We start from the raw sequence: 16,619 nt of genomic DNA, 5'->3' as shown, positions 1-16,619 counted from the left end.
TTCATTATTTACCACACATTTTGCTCTCGTGCACCTGTTTAAATGCTACATGCATCTAGCTATACTGTACTGTACTACTTGTATACACTATTGCCAGAGGGTGGATAGCATCTCATCCCCCCAACACAACCAGAGTCAAATCTTTATTGGGATGCAAATGAGGGTGACTTGGATTTAAGGCTATAGTAGTCCCCCTCCTCCTCTCTCATCAATTCATACAGCATAAGCAGAATAAGAGTATAATGAGATTAACATATGCATTGCACGTACATAAATGCTGCATTCATGATATGCAGGCAAGGTATTAAATATGCTGGTTCAATAAATGCTGTCAATTTGTATACCTTAATTGCATAACATTCTTCACACATTTTGCCTTTAAAATGTTTTTAGGTAACAAATATGTAAGAAAAAATACATACTGTGGAAATAACAGGAAAAAGCTCTGAAGTATGAGAGACTTTCCTATTCTGTATAAGTTGGTTTAGTTATTACAGATGCCCATCACATCTGTCTGGAATTCTTGTTGGATACAATTTTAATGAAAAATAGAAGAGAAGGGTAAAATACACTGTGTATACATGCTTGGATTTTAATATAAGGGTAATGGACAAGCTTCAGTACATGTGGCCCACACCAACAGTGACTCTGCTCAACACTGGAGCTTCAGTCAAACAAATGACAATGATAAGTGATGACAGAGAGGAGAGAAAGATAGCACCACCATTAGTCCACATTATATTAGGGGAAAAAAATTAACTTTTCTCGAACAGCTTATCTAGGCTGTAAGTAATGATCAAGGAGACATAAGCTTGAAAAGAAAAATAGTAAGGAAATATGATACAATGTGGCCAAGATCGAAAAATCAATCAAACCACAAATCTTTTTATGTACCTAGTTTTGGTACAGCTGGTTTTAATCCAAAAAAAAAAAAAAGAATTTTTTTAAGATTAATAAAAATTACAAATTTAATATTAATACCTGTATGTACTGTATACATTTCTGCTTATCACTCCTATTAAATTTAAAAATTAAATCTACAATATACAGTACCAAAATACAAAACTGATTTACTTTGGGTTCCAATGGTTTCTCTCCCTAAAATTTCTGAAAATATAATTATTCAGGTTTTTCATAAATGTGTCTTCATGCCTACTACAGTACTACCACAGATGGATTTAAGAGTGCCATACCTGGAGTTCATTCACCCCATTAAAATGGATCCAGGGGCTGATCCAGGAATATCAAATGAGGGGTCCAAGAAGTTGTGGGTGGGGGAACATGGCAAGCAGAATGAGGCCATTTTGAAGCCATGTGCACTTGATACTAGGAGATATTCTGAAGTTACATTTTACTATCCAAAAATGCATGAGTACAATACTGCATTAAAGAAAAAGCTTTGTAATTTTCTGATGAAAAGGGAGCCCCTGTATCTGCCTCTGGGATCACTGCTTTTTTATTGCAATTTGTCATAACTCCTTTAAATCTCTAAGAGCTATAATTGTATATTATCAATGGTACAGGGTACTATCAGTGTAAATCGAACACACCATCGTCATCACTGTTTTATGGCCATTTTACACATTTGTGTAAGTTAGCTGTGATTGCCTGATGACATGATGTCCCTGTTGCCATCAGGTAGATTAGAAGCAAGTTTTATAGCTGCATGACTCTCCTATCACTACCCCAATTTTACAGAGTGGGAACTGGGCATTATATGAAGGACTTCAAAGCACTTTTTTAGCTGGCAAGGCAGGATTGCAATTCCCCGAGTTAATTAAAAATTACCTTCTTATCTCGCATAGATGAAATTTGTTTTCTTTCTTAATCTAGATAAGTTAAACTCTTAAACCATATGAACATATAAACTATATTTCTTTTTGTGCACTTTTTCACAAAATAAATAAAAATTTTGTCAAGCCATTTTAGGCTTTATGGGGACATACCACTGATTGAATTAATTGTGTAATGAAAGAGTTAAATTTTCAATGTCTAAAAATTTGCATATATTGAAAGCAAGTTTCCCAGAAGTACTGTAGTCAAAGAAAAAGTCGCATTACACCCCCCTTGCAATATGTTATGAAACCCATGACGTAGAATTAGGGTAAAGTGATAGCAGCTTTGAGATCCGACTCTGAACGGGGAACTTTACCCAAATTCTTTGTCATGGGTTTTCAGAACATGAGGCAAAGAAAGTGTAATGTGACTTTTTCTTGACAGTACAGTACATCAATGCCTTCGAAATCTTGATTTATCATCTATCATCTCTCTCATAATGAACTACTTTGTCCAGCATCAAGAAAATGGTCTGTTGCATCTGTCTACTCTCATTCTCGCAGAACATCACGCAAGGCCCCCAAGCATCTTCTTACCAGTGTAAGGACTTGTTTAAGCGTTTTTTGCTGTAAATACCGTATACTGTACTGTAACCTACCAAAATGGCTTCCAAGTGCCCATCAAGTGGTAGTGATGCTAGTGTTGTGAAGAAGAAACACAAGACCATTTGTCTTCCTATGACAATGGATGTTTTAAACTGTTTTATATTAATACTGTACATACTGTAATACCGTGCAAAAGGATGGCAGGGGCCTCCATCAGTTGTTTGCCCATGGCCCCCACAACTTTAAATCTGGTCCTGCTGTGAAATTGTAAAACAAAATACAGGGTACAAGAGTGAAGCTGTCATAAAAGTATTTAGCAGAAATTTGAAAAGAGCAGATTAAAATTTGCTTGTTAAATCCCAAATCCACTTTTTCTAAGAAGATAAAACTTTTAAAATTGCCAAACATCTATCACTTTGCTTGTTACATCAGTATTAGTCACGTTTAGGTTAAAATTTTGGTGGTTTTCAGAGCAATAGCTATGGACACACTAACCTTTGAAAAATAAAAACATTTTTAAATTCTATGGCCTGTAGTGCACAGATAATCCAATAGGGAATACAAATTTGTATAAAGTTCCAATGCTGGGGGAAAAACAGTAGTATGATGGTGTGGGGAATTTACACTGGAGCATATCCACTTTACCTCTTCATTCATCTCATTTATTTTCAACTGAAATATGTGTCCAACCTGAGTGTCAAGTTGATATGATAGGCATCTGTTATACGTAGAGCAGCTGTGAAAAAAAATAATTATGACAGTAACCCAGTTTACTCTGTGTGACAAAATTATTGTTTGAACTTTAGCCTGTCTCTGGAAAAAAGCAAAAGAAAATTAAATAGCCATGATGAAGGCAGTTTACACACAATAACTAACCTCTTTATATTGGCCCTACATGATGAATGTATATTAGTCCAATGCACGAAAACATACACCAAGATGATAGAGAAACACCTAATCAAGAGGTGGGCAATTTCACCACCTATCATGATGCTAAGAGGAGAGGGAATATGAAATACAGACTGAAACACTAAGGGTTAAAGAAAATTATAAAATCATTATGAAATTGAAAGAAATAATGACTAATTTCATCTGATTAAAAGTACGAAGACTGTATCAGAAAATGTTCATGCAGTTATGATCAATAATAAAAAAATACAGGCAGATTCAATAATGCCTGAAATGTTTACCATCATACACAGGCAGGAGATAGAAAATTTAACACTGGACTAGAAGGAATCAAGCAGGTTTAAATACTCTCTGTGACTGGCCGAGAGTGAGGAGATGTAGGCACGTCACCGTACCTGACTGGTTTGAGAGAGTGTGAGGCGGGCTCTGTGTTAGTGGGCGGACACCTGGGTGGCGGGTCTTTTGAATGGGATAACACCTGAACATAAAAGAATATGAAACTAATAAATACCAAATAAAGGTGTATATACAGTAAAGCTACATATGGTACATAGAGCCTTGAAGGATCATTTGTTTCAGGAGGAAGCACATGCAGGTGATGTGATCATGCAAAATGTGGTATTAACTAAGCAATCCTGTACTTTGTATAAAGTTAATAATACGATATGTCACAATCTAGTATCTATGAGGCCAGATTCTTTTTTAAATGGTTTACACTACTTATCACAGAAAGCTTCCACTGTCATTTTTTAAAGAACAATAACAGAAGTATTTGTTAATGCAGAATCACACTCAAGAATTAAATATCCATTTTTTCTCCAAATTACATATACTGTATAGTATTCAACTTATTTACTTAATATATATTGAAGTATATCCTTAATAATTCATGTGGACTGCAGGCCTACTGTCACAAACTGTAAGCACCCAAATACATATACCCACAGGACAGCATAAATTAACTAAATACTACATGTATAAGGAACTTGGGTTATCACGTTATGCATCGTCTTGAAATTCCTTTTCATACATTTTATTAAGAATAAATTATTTGTACAAGGTCAGTTATAATATAAAATTCAAAGAATACAGTATTTTCCCTTTAGCTGAAATCATCGGTCCCCAGATCTCTCCAAAAACCGGAATTGATTTTGACCTGAAAATTCTGAGAAAATCCTCCATTGCTAGCACGAGAACAAATCAGGCGCATTTTCCAGAATTTTTTTAAAAAGATCTCGCCAAACCTCTCCGTTCCAGACCTGGGAACAAATTTTCTGGAAGTTCCAAGAATTTGCATCATGCCCGCACATCCCCAGTGTCAGGAGCATGAGCTGCTTGGGTAACTTGTGAGTTTCATGACCTGAAGATGTCTTGAATAAACACTAAACCACAAGTATTTTTAGTGAAATTGTGATAAGTATCCCTTTAACATTACGTTACGTAACATTTTAAAATATGGAGTGAGAAAGCAGAAAGGTGTGGGTGATTAGAGAGATGGAGTGGAAATGAGTGTTGCCAAGCACTCCTCAACAGCTGACATTTAACTCGCTACCACGCAGTCACACACACGCAGATGTGCGTCATACAATAAGACCCTCACTTGTTATGCTTGCTATCTTAATTCCCTTGTTGCGTGTGTGTGTGTGTGTTCGTGTGTGTGTGTGTACATGGGAGGGGGGGGTGATGTTGGGGTGTGTGTTTGGTTGTTTAAGGATGTGTGTGTGTGTGTGGTTGTTGCGGTGTTTGTGTGTGTGTGTAATGTTTGTGTGTGATGTTAGGGGGTGTGTGTGTGATGTTGGGGTGTTGGGGTGTGTGATGGTGTGGGTGATGTAGAGTGAGGGTGGTGTTGGGTGTGTGTGTGTGTGTGTGTGTGTGTGTGTGTGTGTGTGTGTGTGTGTGTGTGTGTGTGTGTGTGTGTGTGTGTGTGTGTGTGTGTGTGTGTGTGTGTGTGTGTGTGGTGTTGGTATCCACAGTGTGGGAAATGTTTATGTGTGTGTGTGAGCACCACGTAAGTAATTTGGGCTGAGGGTTGTTACGTAACAACCCTTAGTTAGAAGTCCAGGGTCGCGTGGTCAGTCCTCCTTATCAAGCATGGCTAATTGTGATAGGAGATGAATTTGATACCATAATGATCATTAATAAATTCTCTACAAGAAGTTACCACTAAGATAACCTTAAACGAAATATTTTGATATGAGACAGTGATGGGAATTCCATTATTTTATAAAAAAACACATAAGAAATGTTGATATCGGAGTCAATAAAATAAGTTATAATTTCGTTACACACCATTTTTTATCAAAATAATCCTGAATACTTTATCTAAAAGTTTGGTTAAATATATATATATGTTTAAAACACAAAAGATCTATATGATATGAACATGAATAGAACTGTGTTACAACTTGTAGGAGCTGTATTTATTTACCCAAACACCACTGCACAATAATGTTCATACTATTAACATAATAACGTATACTACTGTACTGTATATATTGTACTCATCAAAAGATGTCATCTTTAGCCTAGAATAGGCAGACACTTCACTCAAGTGACTGTAATACAGAGCTGTAATCACGTCTTAACACTTGTGATGGAGGTTGGCTGGGAGATTATTGGGTCACGTTACTAACCTGACCTGATGCAGTGTCAGGTCACCCATTGTTGGGTGGGGATATGTGGGTCTTATGACCTGAATATGTCTTGAATGACATTAATTTTTACCTAGGTATATACATAGTACTGTACTGTATTGCATATGAAGGGTACAGGTATGAATAACCACACATTATTACAGTAACGTATCTGTATTAATTAATGAAAAACAAATAAACAATATTTTATTGTAGTGGATACTCTCCCCTACAACTGCTGACTGATCACTGTCGCCCGACACCAGCCAATCAGCAGCGAGTTCAACAAACCAGGCCTCACTCCCAACCGCGCGGTGATTGGCGCCACTCATTTCGCAAACCTCATCCCTCTGATCCTGAGAAATTGTATAAGTATACCGCCCATCCTGGAGGAGATCATTCCCCACTCACTCCAGAACCAGCAAGACCTCTCAACAAGCTCCTCACCAACAAGCTCCTCAACACACCCAACAGGACCTCTCCAAGCTCTCACCAACAAGCTCTCAACAAGCTCACCCAACAGGACCTCTCAACAAGCTCCTCACCAACAAGCTCTCTCAACAAGCTCTCTCAACAAGCTCCTCACCCAACAGACCTCACAAGCTCTCTCAACAAGCTCCTCACCCAACAGGACCTCTCAACAAGCTCCTCACCAACAAGCTCTTCAACAAGCTCCTCACCCAACAGGACCTCTCAACAAGCTCCTCACCAACAAGCTCTCTCTCAACAAGCTCCTCACCCAACAGGACCAAATCTCACCAACAAGCTCCTCAACAAGCTCTCACCCAACAGGACCTTCCCAACAAGCTCACCAACAAGCCTCTCTCAACAAGCTCTCTCAACAAGCTCTCACCCAACAGGACCTCAACAAGCCTCACCAACAAGCCTTCCCAACAAGCCCTCACCCAACAGGACCTCTCAGCAAGCTCCTCACCACACAGCAACTCCCTAGCACTGCACTGTACATACAATATATGTATACAGAAAATGCATTGTGAGTTTCCCTTCTTACCTCCATCCTGAGTGTGAGATCTCTTACATGTACGTATTTATGTGAGCCCATACAAAGAGAAATAGACAACATAGAGAAATTTGACAACTGGCCACATACAGTATGCTACAGTATATCTTTACTAATTAATGAAATACAATTAAACAATATTGTATCATGAATGAGGCAGTTCAGTAAACAAAGAATCAGTGAGGCGACCCTTTGGGGGAGCAGCGGAGCAGTCACATTCCAATGTGACCTTCCTCTCCCTTCCTCACAGCATTCATAAACTTCTTTTTGTATTAGAGAGAAGAATATGATACAATAATGATACTGAATAAATTCTCTATGAGATGTTTCAAATATATCCTTAAATGACAAGTCAATAATGAGGTAAAAATAAATATTTTACTGCATATGAAGGGTAATGGTATTAATAATATCCTGACCACTGGGTTGTTATACAGACTTTTCCCGAAAAAGCCATGATTTGGAATAGAGATTTACAGTACTATTTTGTACTATGCTAAAGGACTAAATTTTATTCCCTGTAAACTCCGAGATGCTTATACTCAAATTAATTGCTATCTTGCAAGGATTCCTGCACGCAAGTTATATTCAGAAGTCAAGTCTGTGACATTTTATAAGAGAAAACTTTAAGACTAAAACAAAATTCATCCCATTAATCATTATCACCACCATCTGCCCTCCCCTGCTGGCTGGGAGAAGGGGGTGGGGTGTTGATGGCCAGGAGGGGGGATTAACGTGTACTCAAGGATTATAAGGCAGGGAGTTTTAGTTTTTCGCTTATAAAATGTCACGGACTTGATTCAGCAGAATATAACTTGCATTGTTGGAATTCTTGCAAGGCAGCGATTAATTTGAGTATAAACATCCCATAGTTTGCTCTAGACATAATTTTTTTAGGAATTAACTTTGTACATTTGAGTACAGGTTGTGATAATTTATGAGGTTGTTCAGCAGTTGTGGTTGCAGATGCAAAGATTCGTGACCTCACTAGTGCATAATGAGTCCACATAAGCCCTGGTTTATTCAGTGATCAGTTGTCTAAGCACAAAAGTAGCCAAGTCAAGCCATTATGTATCAATTATTTTTAAAATAGAAATTATAAATTAAATGTTACAAGACTATGGTTTAGTGGTCCTGTTAATGTGTGTGCTGTGTTAGTGTCATGGCATGTCACCTCACCACCGGACTCCTGAACATTCATCAACTTCTTCAAATCCTACAATGTGCTTGGCAAGCTGAACAATATTTCTTTGAATGTTTATGGTGCACGCATGCACACACGCACGCATGCTTCTCTGGTAGGGAGGAAGGTGGGGGTGGGGGGAGGGAGGAGGGACCGACCCAGCTAGGGCCGAGTATTTTGATTGAAAGACAGTGTCCTTGTAAGAATATTTCTTTGTTTATTTAATGAAGATATATGTTTTAGCTCATAAAATTCATACAAATTACCCGCCAGAATATAATTTACATTGCTGGAATTCTTACAATTTGATGATCATTTTGAATATAAACATCATAGATTTTGCATTAGACATACAAATTTTAGATCTAATGTTTACTCTGAGCAAATATGTTATCTTTTGTCAAAATATATGACATTTATATTCAAATATTCCTGGTCTTACAAGGAATCCAGTAATGTCAATTATATTATCCTAACTTAGTCTGAGGTAGGAGAGGGAAGGGGGTGGGGGGAGGTTGGGACCGACCCACCATCTGGCGCAGTTGGAAGAGGGGGGAGTTGGGGTACTTTGATTGATAGATAGTGTCGTGAAGAATATTTTTTTTTTTATTAACTGAAGATATTTGTTTTAGCTCATAAAATTCATACAAATTACTGGACCAGAATATAATTTACACTGCTGGAATTCTTACAATATGATGATCATTTTGAATACAGTGACCCCTTGTTTAACGAACACCTCGGTTAACGAAATTTCGGTTAACGAACTGCCTTCCATAAGGATCTTCAATTCGGTTAACGAACAAAAATTCGGTTAACGAATTTCTTACGAACCGACCTCAACATGTTTTCGCTAGACTGACTGGGCAACCAGCTTTAGTATCAGTCTGCCAATACATTAATCGTTCTAGGGCTTAAATTCCTTACTATTTTAGTAAATATCAAGAAGTTTATACTATTCAATAATTTTAAAAGTTTAATATTCAATTTTGTAGTCATTTTAACAATTATTGAACATAATTGAAGGTAAAGTGACTAGTTTAATGCGCTGCATCCAGCCTTCTAACACAGCAAACAGGCGTTAGTCTCTCTCTGTTTTCACTGGAGGTAACATCTTGCTTGAGACTCTCTTCAACTAAACGCTTTTTTCTGTGTTTCCACAAATTATTGGTCATTTTGAAATTTATTTTACATATTGACAAATATAATGCAGTGCAGTGTTGATTTAAAGAAAATAATCTTGAAATACACCAAGAGAACTAAAATTTTATGGGTGAAATGGTGCCATGGGGTGACTTCTCTTCCACCCCAATGCCTTCTCTTCTTCCTTCTCCTCCACCCCCATTCTAATTCCCATCATCATCATCAATCATCATCCAGGAGCCTTCTACATACACACCTCAAAGTAAGTGAACTTTTCTACCATTTTGTTGAATTTGGGAAATTTTCGGTGAGCTGGAACCAATTACCCAAAAACCCATTGAAACAATGGTTTCGATTACCAACGAATTTCTGGAACGGATTGAGTTCGTTAAACGAGGGGTCACTGTATAAACATCATGGATTTTGCATTAGACATACAAATTTTAGATCTAATGTAATAATTTGGTTTACACAAAGCAAGTATTTTATCTTTTGTGCAAAATATATGAAGTTTACATTCAAAATATTCCCTGACCTGCAAGGAATCCGGAAATGTCAATTAAATTATCCTAACTTTAGTCTGAGGTATTATTTATTACTAAACGTTAAAATCTAGTGTTTCACCCAATCATTTCTCAGAGAGGTAGGGGCCAGTGAGCTGGGAAGAGGGAGGGGGGGGGATTTGAGTCTATTATTTGAATGGACATTAACCTGGCGACTGTATTTCTCTTAAATATTAATTGTGTGAGCATACCATCATAAAATTTAGATATTATTTTTACTACAACATAGGTATTGTGTCGGGAAAAGTGGAGTTTGGGGGTCTGGCCAGTCTCTATTGGAATTAATCCCATATGTTCTGTTGTTCACTTTACGCGGTTTTCACTTTCCGCTATACCCTGTGGGTTCAATTGACTGCGTAAATCGGGGTACTACTGTAGTCCAGAATGCGAAGTCGACATGTCCCAACCCATCTCCACCCCTCGAGAGTTGACATTTGTTTACTACTCGCTCAAGGGCAAGAGATGATGGTAGCAATGCGTGTAATGGAGAGTGTGGGAGAGGGTTTTGAGAATTGCAATTAAATGCCAGGTAGCGACGTGTCCTCCTAATATTACGTATTAAGTAATTATTAGATGTTTTAATTGCCTGTATGTTGGCCTGGCGAGTTATTGCTAGGCAGTAACATACCTAGGTATAAAGCTAGACATCGCATTCTGGACTATATCACAAAAACTGGTTTTTAGAAGAAAAAGCGGGTTATTTTTGCATTTTTGACTTACGACCTGGTCGTCCCTAACCCCGTCGTAGGTCGAGGACTGAGTGTATATCTATTCATAACTTATTTGTGATTGGAATAATGATGGACCCATAAACCAATTCATAAAAAAACCTGGCCTACTATGGAAATAATGGAAGCAAAGGAATAAAAAAAAAAAAAATCACAATAATGACCCAACACAAAATAGCTCTGTAAGAAAAATAAAATTAATCACAGACACATGCTGGTGGTTTTCTTCCATTAATTGTCATCTTTAGGGACAACAGCAACTCATTCACAGTTCCATTCATCCTGAGGTATGTCATCATCATACACTTCTATTGTAACTAACTAACTAATACAAGTAAAACTATTCCCATGTCTTGTACGCTAGGTCTTGCTAAATACTGTACAATTTTCATCATCAGATATTTATCCTCTTTTTGCAAGACAAACATACAGTACTTGTATCTCTTTTGCCTGCCTGGCATGTTCCAGTTGTTTTATATTACTGTATCTTGGAAACCTAATATTTGTTCCTATGAAAACCATGCTCTTCACTGTCTAGGAAAATGTACCTTCACTATGTTGCATATAATCTCTCTCTTGTTGCAAATGCCATCATTAATATGCATACCTACATCTCTACTATTTAAAATAAACAGTGGACCAATCGTATATTAGTCAACAAATGCAGTAAACCAAATTTCACTTTTCCACCTCAGTTCCTCTACTCTTTCATAATTCCCTTTACCTTATACCATCCTTGTCTGAAAACATGTAGTACAGTATTCATTTATACGAGTCTTCATTCACTATCTAGTTCTTTATGTTAACTATTACAAATTATTCTTTTAAGGATAGTGTCCGGCTGAAGCATGAAATTCATTAATAATTGTTCAATCAATGTTGCTGTACCCCTGAATCGGTTCTGCCTAATCCCTAATCCTGATACCTAATTTTTCCCTTATATTCTTATCAGTTTTCAAAATCCTACTTCTCCATAACTTCTCGCTAGATTACGTTGAAATTCAGGTAGAGTATAGGTAATTTACTCCCCTTGAACGAGTCATATAGATATTTCTGATTATCACTTTTGTTTTGGGTGCATGATTTTTTTTCCTAACTCACCATTTTCTCCTCCAAATATTTATAAAGATAAAGCAGCAAATAAGAAACCAAGCTAAATATAAAGAAAATATATATGTTCAGCCATGCACAATATGTTATTCTATTACTTAGTATTTATTTTATTAGAATAGGCCCATAAATGGCTGAGCCTTAGGGATTTGAAGGTTAGAAAAGCGTTTTGAGATACAGGCCTATAAGCAAGACACGGTTGAACCTCACTCTCGCTTCTTTCATGAGTAACTGAGGCTTCAGACTCTCATCTTGCTGCTAGTTTGCAGAGAAAGGTGCCAGATACTGAATTTACCAATTGATTGGTATTCCACCAAAATATTATTATAAATTCTTTTCTACAGCTTTTGTTACATAAACAGAAGGGCCCTCTAAATGAAGGGGGGTAGAACAATCATGCATAGCTACATAAATATTACGAATTATGCAATCAAAATACGTCAGCAGATAGCCATAGGCAACAGCTTTCCTCAGGAATTTCTCTGAATATTTTCGAAATTTTCTGATTTTCATTGTATTTTCAGTCAGACACTCCCCTTAACTGGGCCATGTTGCGGTACATTCATGAGCCTGTGCATGTCCAGTACAGAGAAAAAGTACAGTACTGTATTTTTGTATTTGTATCCACATTTGACATCCATGGTCTTGTAATTTTGCCTTATTACCAGTGCATGTTTGGTTTTCTTATTCCTTCACACTCACTTTCATGACCAAGGTAAAGAATTATAAAATAGAAATGCCTGAGTGAAGAGAAATATTAACAAAAATTATACAGTCCAATACTTAATTTCAAATATTTATTCACTCGTAAACAACTGTATTAATAATTTTTTATTTTACCAGATAGTATCACTCTCAAACAACTAATATGAAGCAAAAAGCAATTCTAATTTAAGTCTGATTCACCAATGACTAAGACAGTGACCATATACTGTAGTTTGAGTGTTCTTATGCATATCTAATGCCAACCCCATGAACCAAGCCAATCTACTCTTTAAAAAATACGAATTATTGCAGTGAGCATTTGGCTGTAAAGATGAACATGCTCCCTGTCACAAGATGGTGGAGAAAACATTTAATCCATAATCAACCAACATAATACATCAAGTGTGTGTGTGTGTAGCAAGCAACTACAGGAACATAAATGCGGCAGTAGAGGAAAATAATAAAAAAGGCAACTTGTTAGGGTGAAAAATGTCAATGCAATCCAGGGAGCCCAACACAATGTGTCCGCCAATAGACTGTAAGTCATGCACTCAGATATTATTAGCACTGTACATCATGCCCTCATGTACTAGCAGCAATGTACATCATGCACTCTTACACTAGCAGCAATGTAAATCATGCATTCATACTAGAAGCATTATGAATCATGCACTCCAGAAACTTGTACATCATGCACTCTTATGCCAGAAGCTCTGTGCATCATGCACTCTTGAACTAGAAGATCTATACATCATGCGCTCTTGTACTAGCAGCCTTGTGCATCATGCATTCTTGTACTAGCAGTCTTGTGCATCATGCACTCATGATTAACAGCCCTGTGCATTATTCACTCTTGCACTAACAAACCTATGCATCATGCACTCTTGCACTTGCATTCCTGTACAACAGGTACTCTTGAGCTAGCAACCATGTACACCGAACATTCTTACATCCACATCATTGCCTGTAGCTGCAATCATTCCCATTTTGTATTCACTTACACCATCACATTCACTGACATGTTTTTACAATACTATGAAGTTATTCTTATGTGTAAATAAGGCAAAAATAACAAGTGATCAGATCTAGTATCCTGCATGTTGCTATACAGTATTTCTAAGTGATCACGGCAAGAGCAAAAATCTTAACTGGTAATGCATTATCTTATGTCATCAAATTTAATAATTATTCATAAGATTTAATCAACGAAAGCAATCAAATCATATTTACCGCTGATATTACTTTTTTTGCCTCCATATTCATTGATCAGACCCAGAATAAAAGATGGAAAGTTCTATTCCTGTAGTTGCAGTGACTTCCTTAGTCTCATAAGTGTCACCATGTAAACTGCAGTGTTGAAATAAAATATTCAACCTTTCACTGTGCAGATTTATGAATATGATGTTTAAGTTATTGTGAATCTTTCCCAGTGTTTTGTCTTCATGATGTGTTTAGACTTTTCAATACTTCATGTTTTTAATAGTAATTTCTTACAATGGATGACAATTCTAAAAGCGAGAGATGGTAGAGTAACTGTTACTCGGCAAATTTTGCCACCACTTTCAACAACTGTCCATCATCATCCATCAGTTATTGCCACACTATTCTCTTCACTTATTTCTCACATTCCAGTTATGCAGTATATGCTTTCTATGAATGACTTCTCATCTCTTATTTACAAAAAAAAAAAAAAAAAATGCTATGATCTCAAATCAAATTCTAATGCTTTCTAATACTGAACATTTTATTTGACTTTAATAAAACAGGTACTTTATTTTCTCTCATGAATTCATAATTTTTTCCCACCCATTAAAAATCACAACCCTTTAATTCTAGTACGAACATGTAGTTACCAGTGTCCTTCATTACCTTCTCTAGAGCCTTGAGCACTTTATCTGGCATGTGGTCCTGAACCATACAGGGGGAGATGAGCACCTCGTCGAAGTCCTCGTTGTCTCTCCACACTGCCTGATACACTGGCCGAGGGCTTCGTAGCCACTGTCTAAAGAAGATTTCATAGTTAGCTGTGACAAGATGATTCATATAAAACCGAATTTATAAGAAAAAGTGGAAGACTGATGAGTGATAGATAATAAAACAAAAAAAATAAATAAATAATAGTAAAAAAAATTATATGGTCCCCAAGAGGCAATAAGAACTGTGACTAAGGGCTGGACAGAAATATAAAATTACCGTCTACATTACTTATCTATACTATACCTGTCAGCCATACTCATACCCAACCAAGTGGGGTGTATGCCATATGCATTAACTGTCACAAGGAACTATAATTTATCACTCCATCTTTAGCTCATACTGAGATAAAGTAAATAGGGGGGGGGGGGTCTCCATTGTACTAGAATGGTTCACAGCCTTTCATTTGGCTCATTCTATAAACTCATCTGTGGGAATTCCATTTTCACTCACTGCTTCACCTTCATATACAAATCTTTACCAATGTGTATAGTATCTCAACATAACTTAGACATACTGTACAGCACTGTATTTCAATGCCAATTTTTTTTGTTTTCAAATTAAATTACAGCTACTCCTCGACTTACGACATACTCGACCTACGACCACCCGGACATATGACTGCCTCAGTTGTACCAAAATTTTGTCAAATTACGTATTTTCGAGTCCCAACGATAGTGATTGCGCTGTTTACTGACAAAATTTTCGTTTGTAATTCACTTTAAAATGGCTGGCAAGCTTAAAAGTGAGAGTTTTGTGGTGCTGAGAAGAAAAAGAGACCCATTTTAGATTTTCTATGTATTATTATAAGCATTTTTGACTTACGACCTGGATTTGGGTCCCTAACCCTGTCGTAAGTCGAGGAGCAGCTGTACTTTAAAAAGAATCACTAGATACTAGGGGAATGCTACTCCTCCATCCCCCCACCTCCCTTCAAAAAAAGAAGGCAGAACAGAGTTAGGAATGCAACTGACTGGAAAGGCTGTGTATTTGACATTTTCTACAAATTAACACATACTGTACAGTATTCCATAACAAAATAGTAAGGACACATTGGTAACTAGAAATGCAAACCATAATGCCAAAGTTAAATTTATTATCAATATTTATAATCAAGCAAAAATATTGTCACGGTAACATAATGAACATTGGCAGGTCTGGAAAGTTGATATCTGAATATGCTGTATTGACAAAGAGAAAACATAGGAAATATCCTTGGTACTTAACATTAAAGTACCTGTACCAGTAGTGTTAGAGCAGAAGCTTATATGATACAGTACTTCAAACTAAAACAAAAGAGGATGCTGTTGTGTGAAACTTATACCCCTTCATGCTGGCCACTTATTCCTTACTAACTTTCTACAGTAATATATGCACGGAACTGCACTTGTCAACCACGATAATATCTACTCGTGCGCCGCTACATTGCCAACCCGCACACTACAGTCCTGTGGTTGGTTCTTTGTCAATCACATCTCCCTGTTATCGCGTAGCTCTACGATTATTGCTCGGCATCATTGGCTGTACGTACATTATTCTTATCTATTTTTTTTTCTTATAGTGAGAAGACAGCACTAACATTTAGATTGAACTGTATTATGGTGACTGTGAAGTGATATTTTCTGTGTTTTTTGTTTTTGTTTTTTTGTAACTGATAAGTGCTTCACCTCAGTTGTTGTGAAAATGATGTGAGCAGTGTCTGCCACTATCATTGCTTTTAAGTTATCATCATTCGCTCTGTTTTTGTGACAAGTACTTTTGTGAATGTGAAGTGAGCAGTGTAACTTTGAAAATGTCTGGGAAGGCCAAGGCTTCCAAGACAACCATGTTTCTGAGGTGAAATTTGACCATTGTTAAGCTGCACGAGACTCTCCAGAGGGTGTGTGGGAGTCAGAATGACGTCTCCACTCCACCTTCAAGAGTTCCCTTAGCCTCGAAGGGGACATGTGATGATGACCAGGCTTGTTCTTCATGATGTGGGGAGTGTTGTTTAATTGTTTTCTATTGTTTTATAGGTGTAGGAATTTTTTTGTCGGTGATACATGTGTTTTTGGGGACTGGCTAGGAATGTTTCCCATTGAACCTAACCCCATCATTTATTGAGGTTTACATGTTGTTTAAGGTAAAGTTTAATTAACCAAATTAATCATTAAACATCATGTACTCATCAGTGTCAATTGAAGAGCTACATAGTATACTGTACAGTACTGTATTGATTTTCTGGTAACCCACACCTTGGTCAAGTTTGGTCTGGTGACTCAAGATATAA

The 16,619-nt window shown here is 37.0% G+C and overlaps 1 protein-coding gene across 1 annotated transcript in view; it reads right to left on the bottom strand.

Moving 5' to 3' along the window:
- The window catches only part of LOC121873108, a 29,627-nt gene that overhangs the window by 9,342 nt on the left and 3,666 nt on the right, over nucleotides 1-16,619 (bottom strand). Inside the window, exon 2 of the mRNA XM_042376419.1 lies at nucleotides 14,246-14,400. Coding sequence (XP_042232353.1) covers nucleotides 14,246-14,400 — 155 coding nt within the window. The remainder of the gene's footprint in view (nucleotides 1-14,245; nucleotides 14,401-16,619) is intronic.

Source organism: Homarus americanus, unplaced genomic scaffold (genome assembly GCF_018991925.1).
Source record: "Homarus americanus isolate GMGI-L3 unplaced genomic scaffold, GMGI_Hamer_2.0 scaffold32929, whole genome shotgun sequence".
Classification (NCBI taxonomy): domain Eukaryota; kingdom Metazoa; phylum Arthropoda; class Malacostraca; order Decapoda; family Nephropidae; genus Homarus; species Homarus americanus.
The sequence above is the reverse complement of the archived record's forward strand: the minus strand, read 5'-3'. Positions and strand labels throughout refer to the sequence as shown.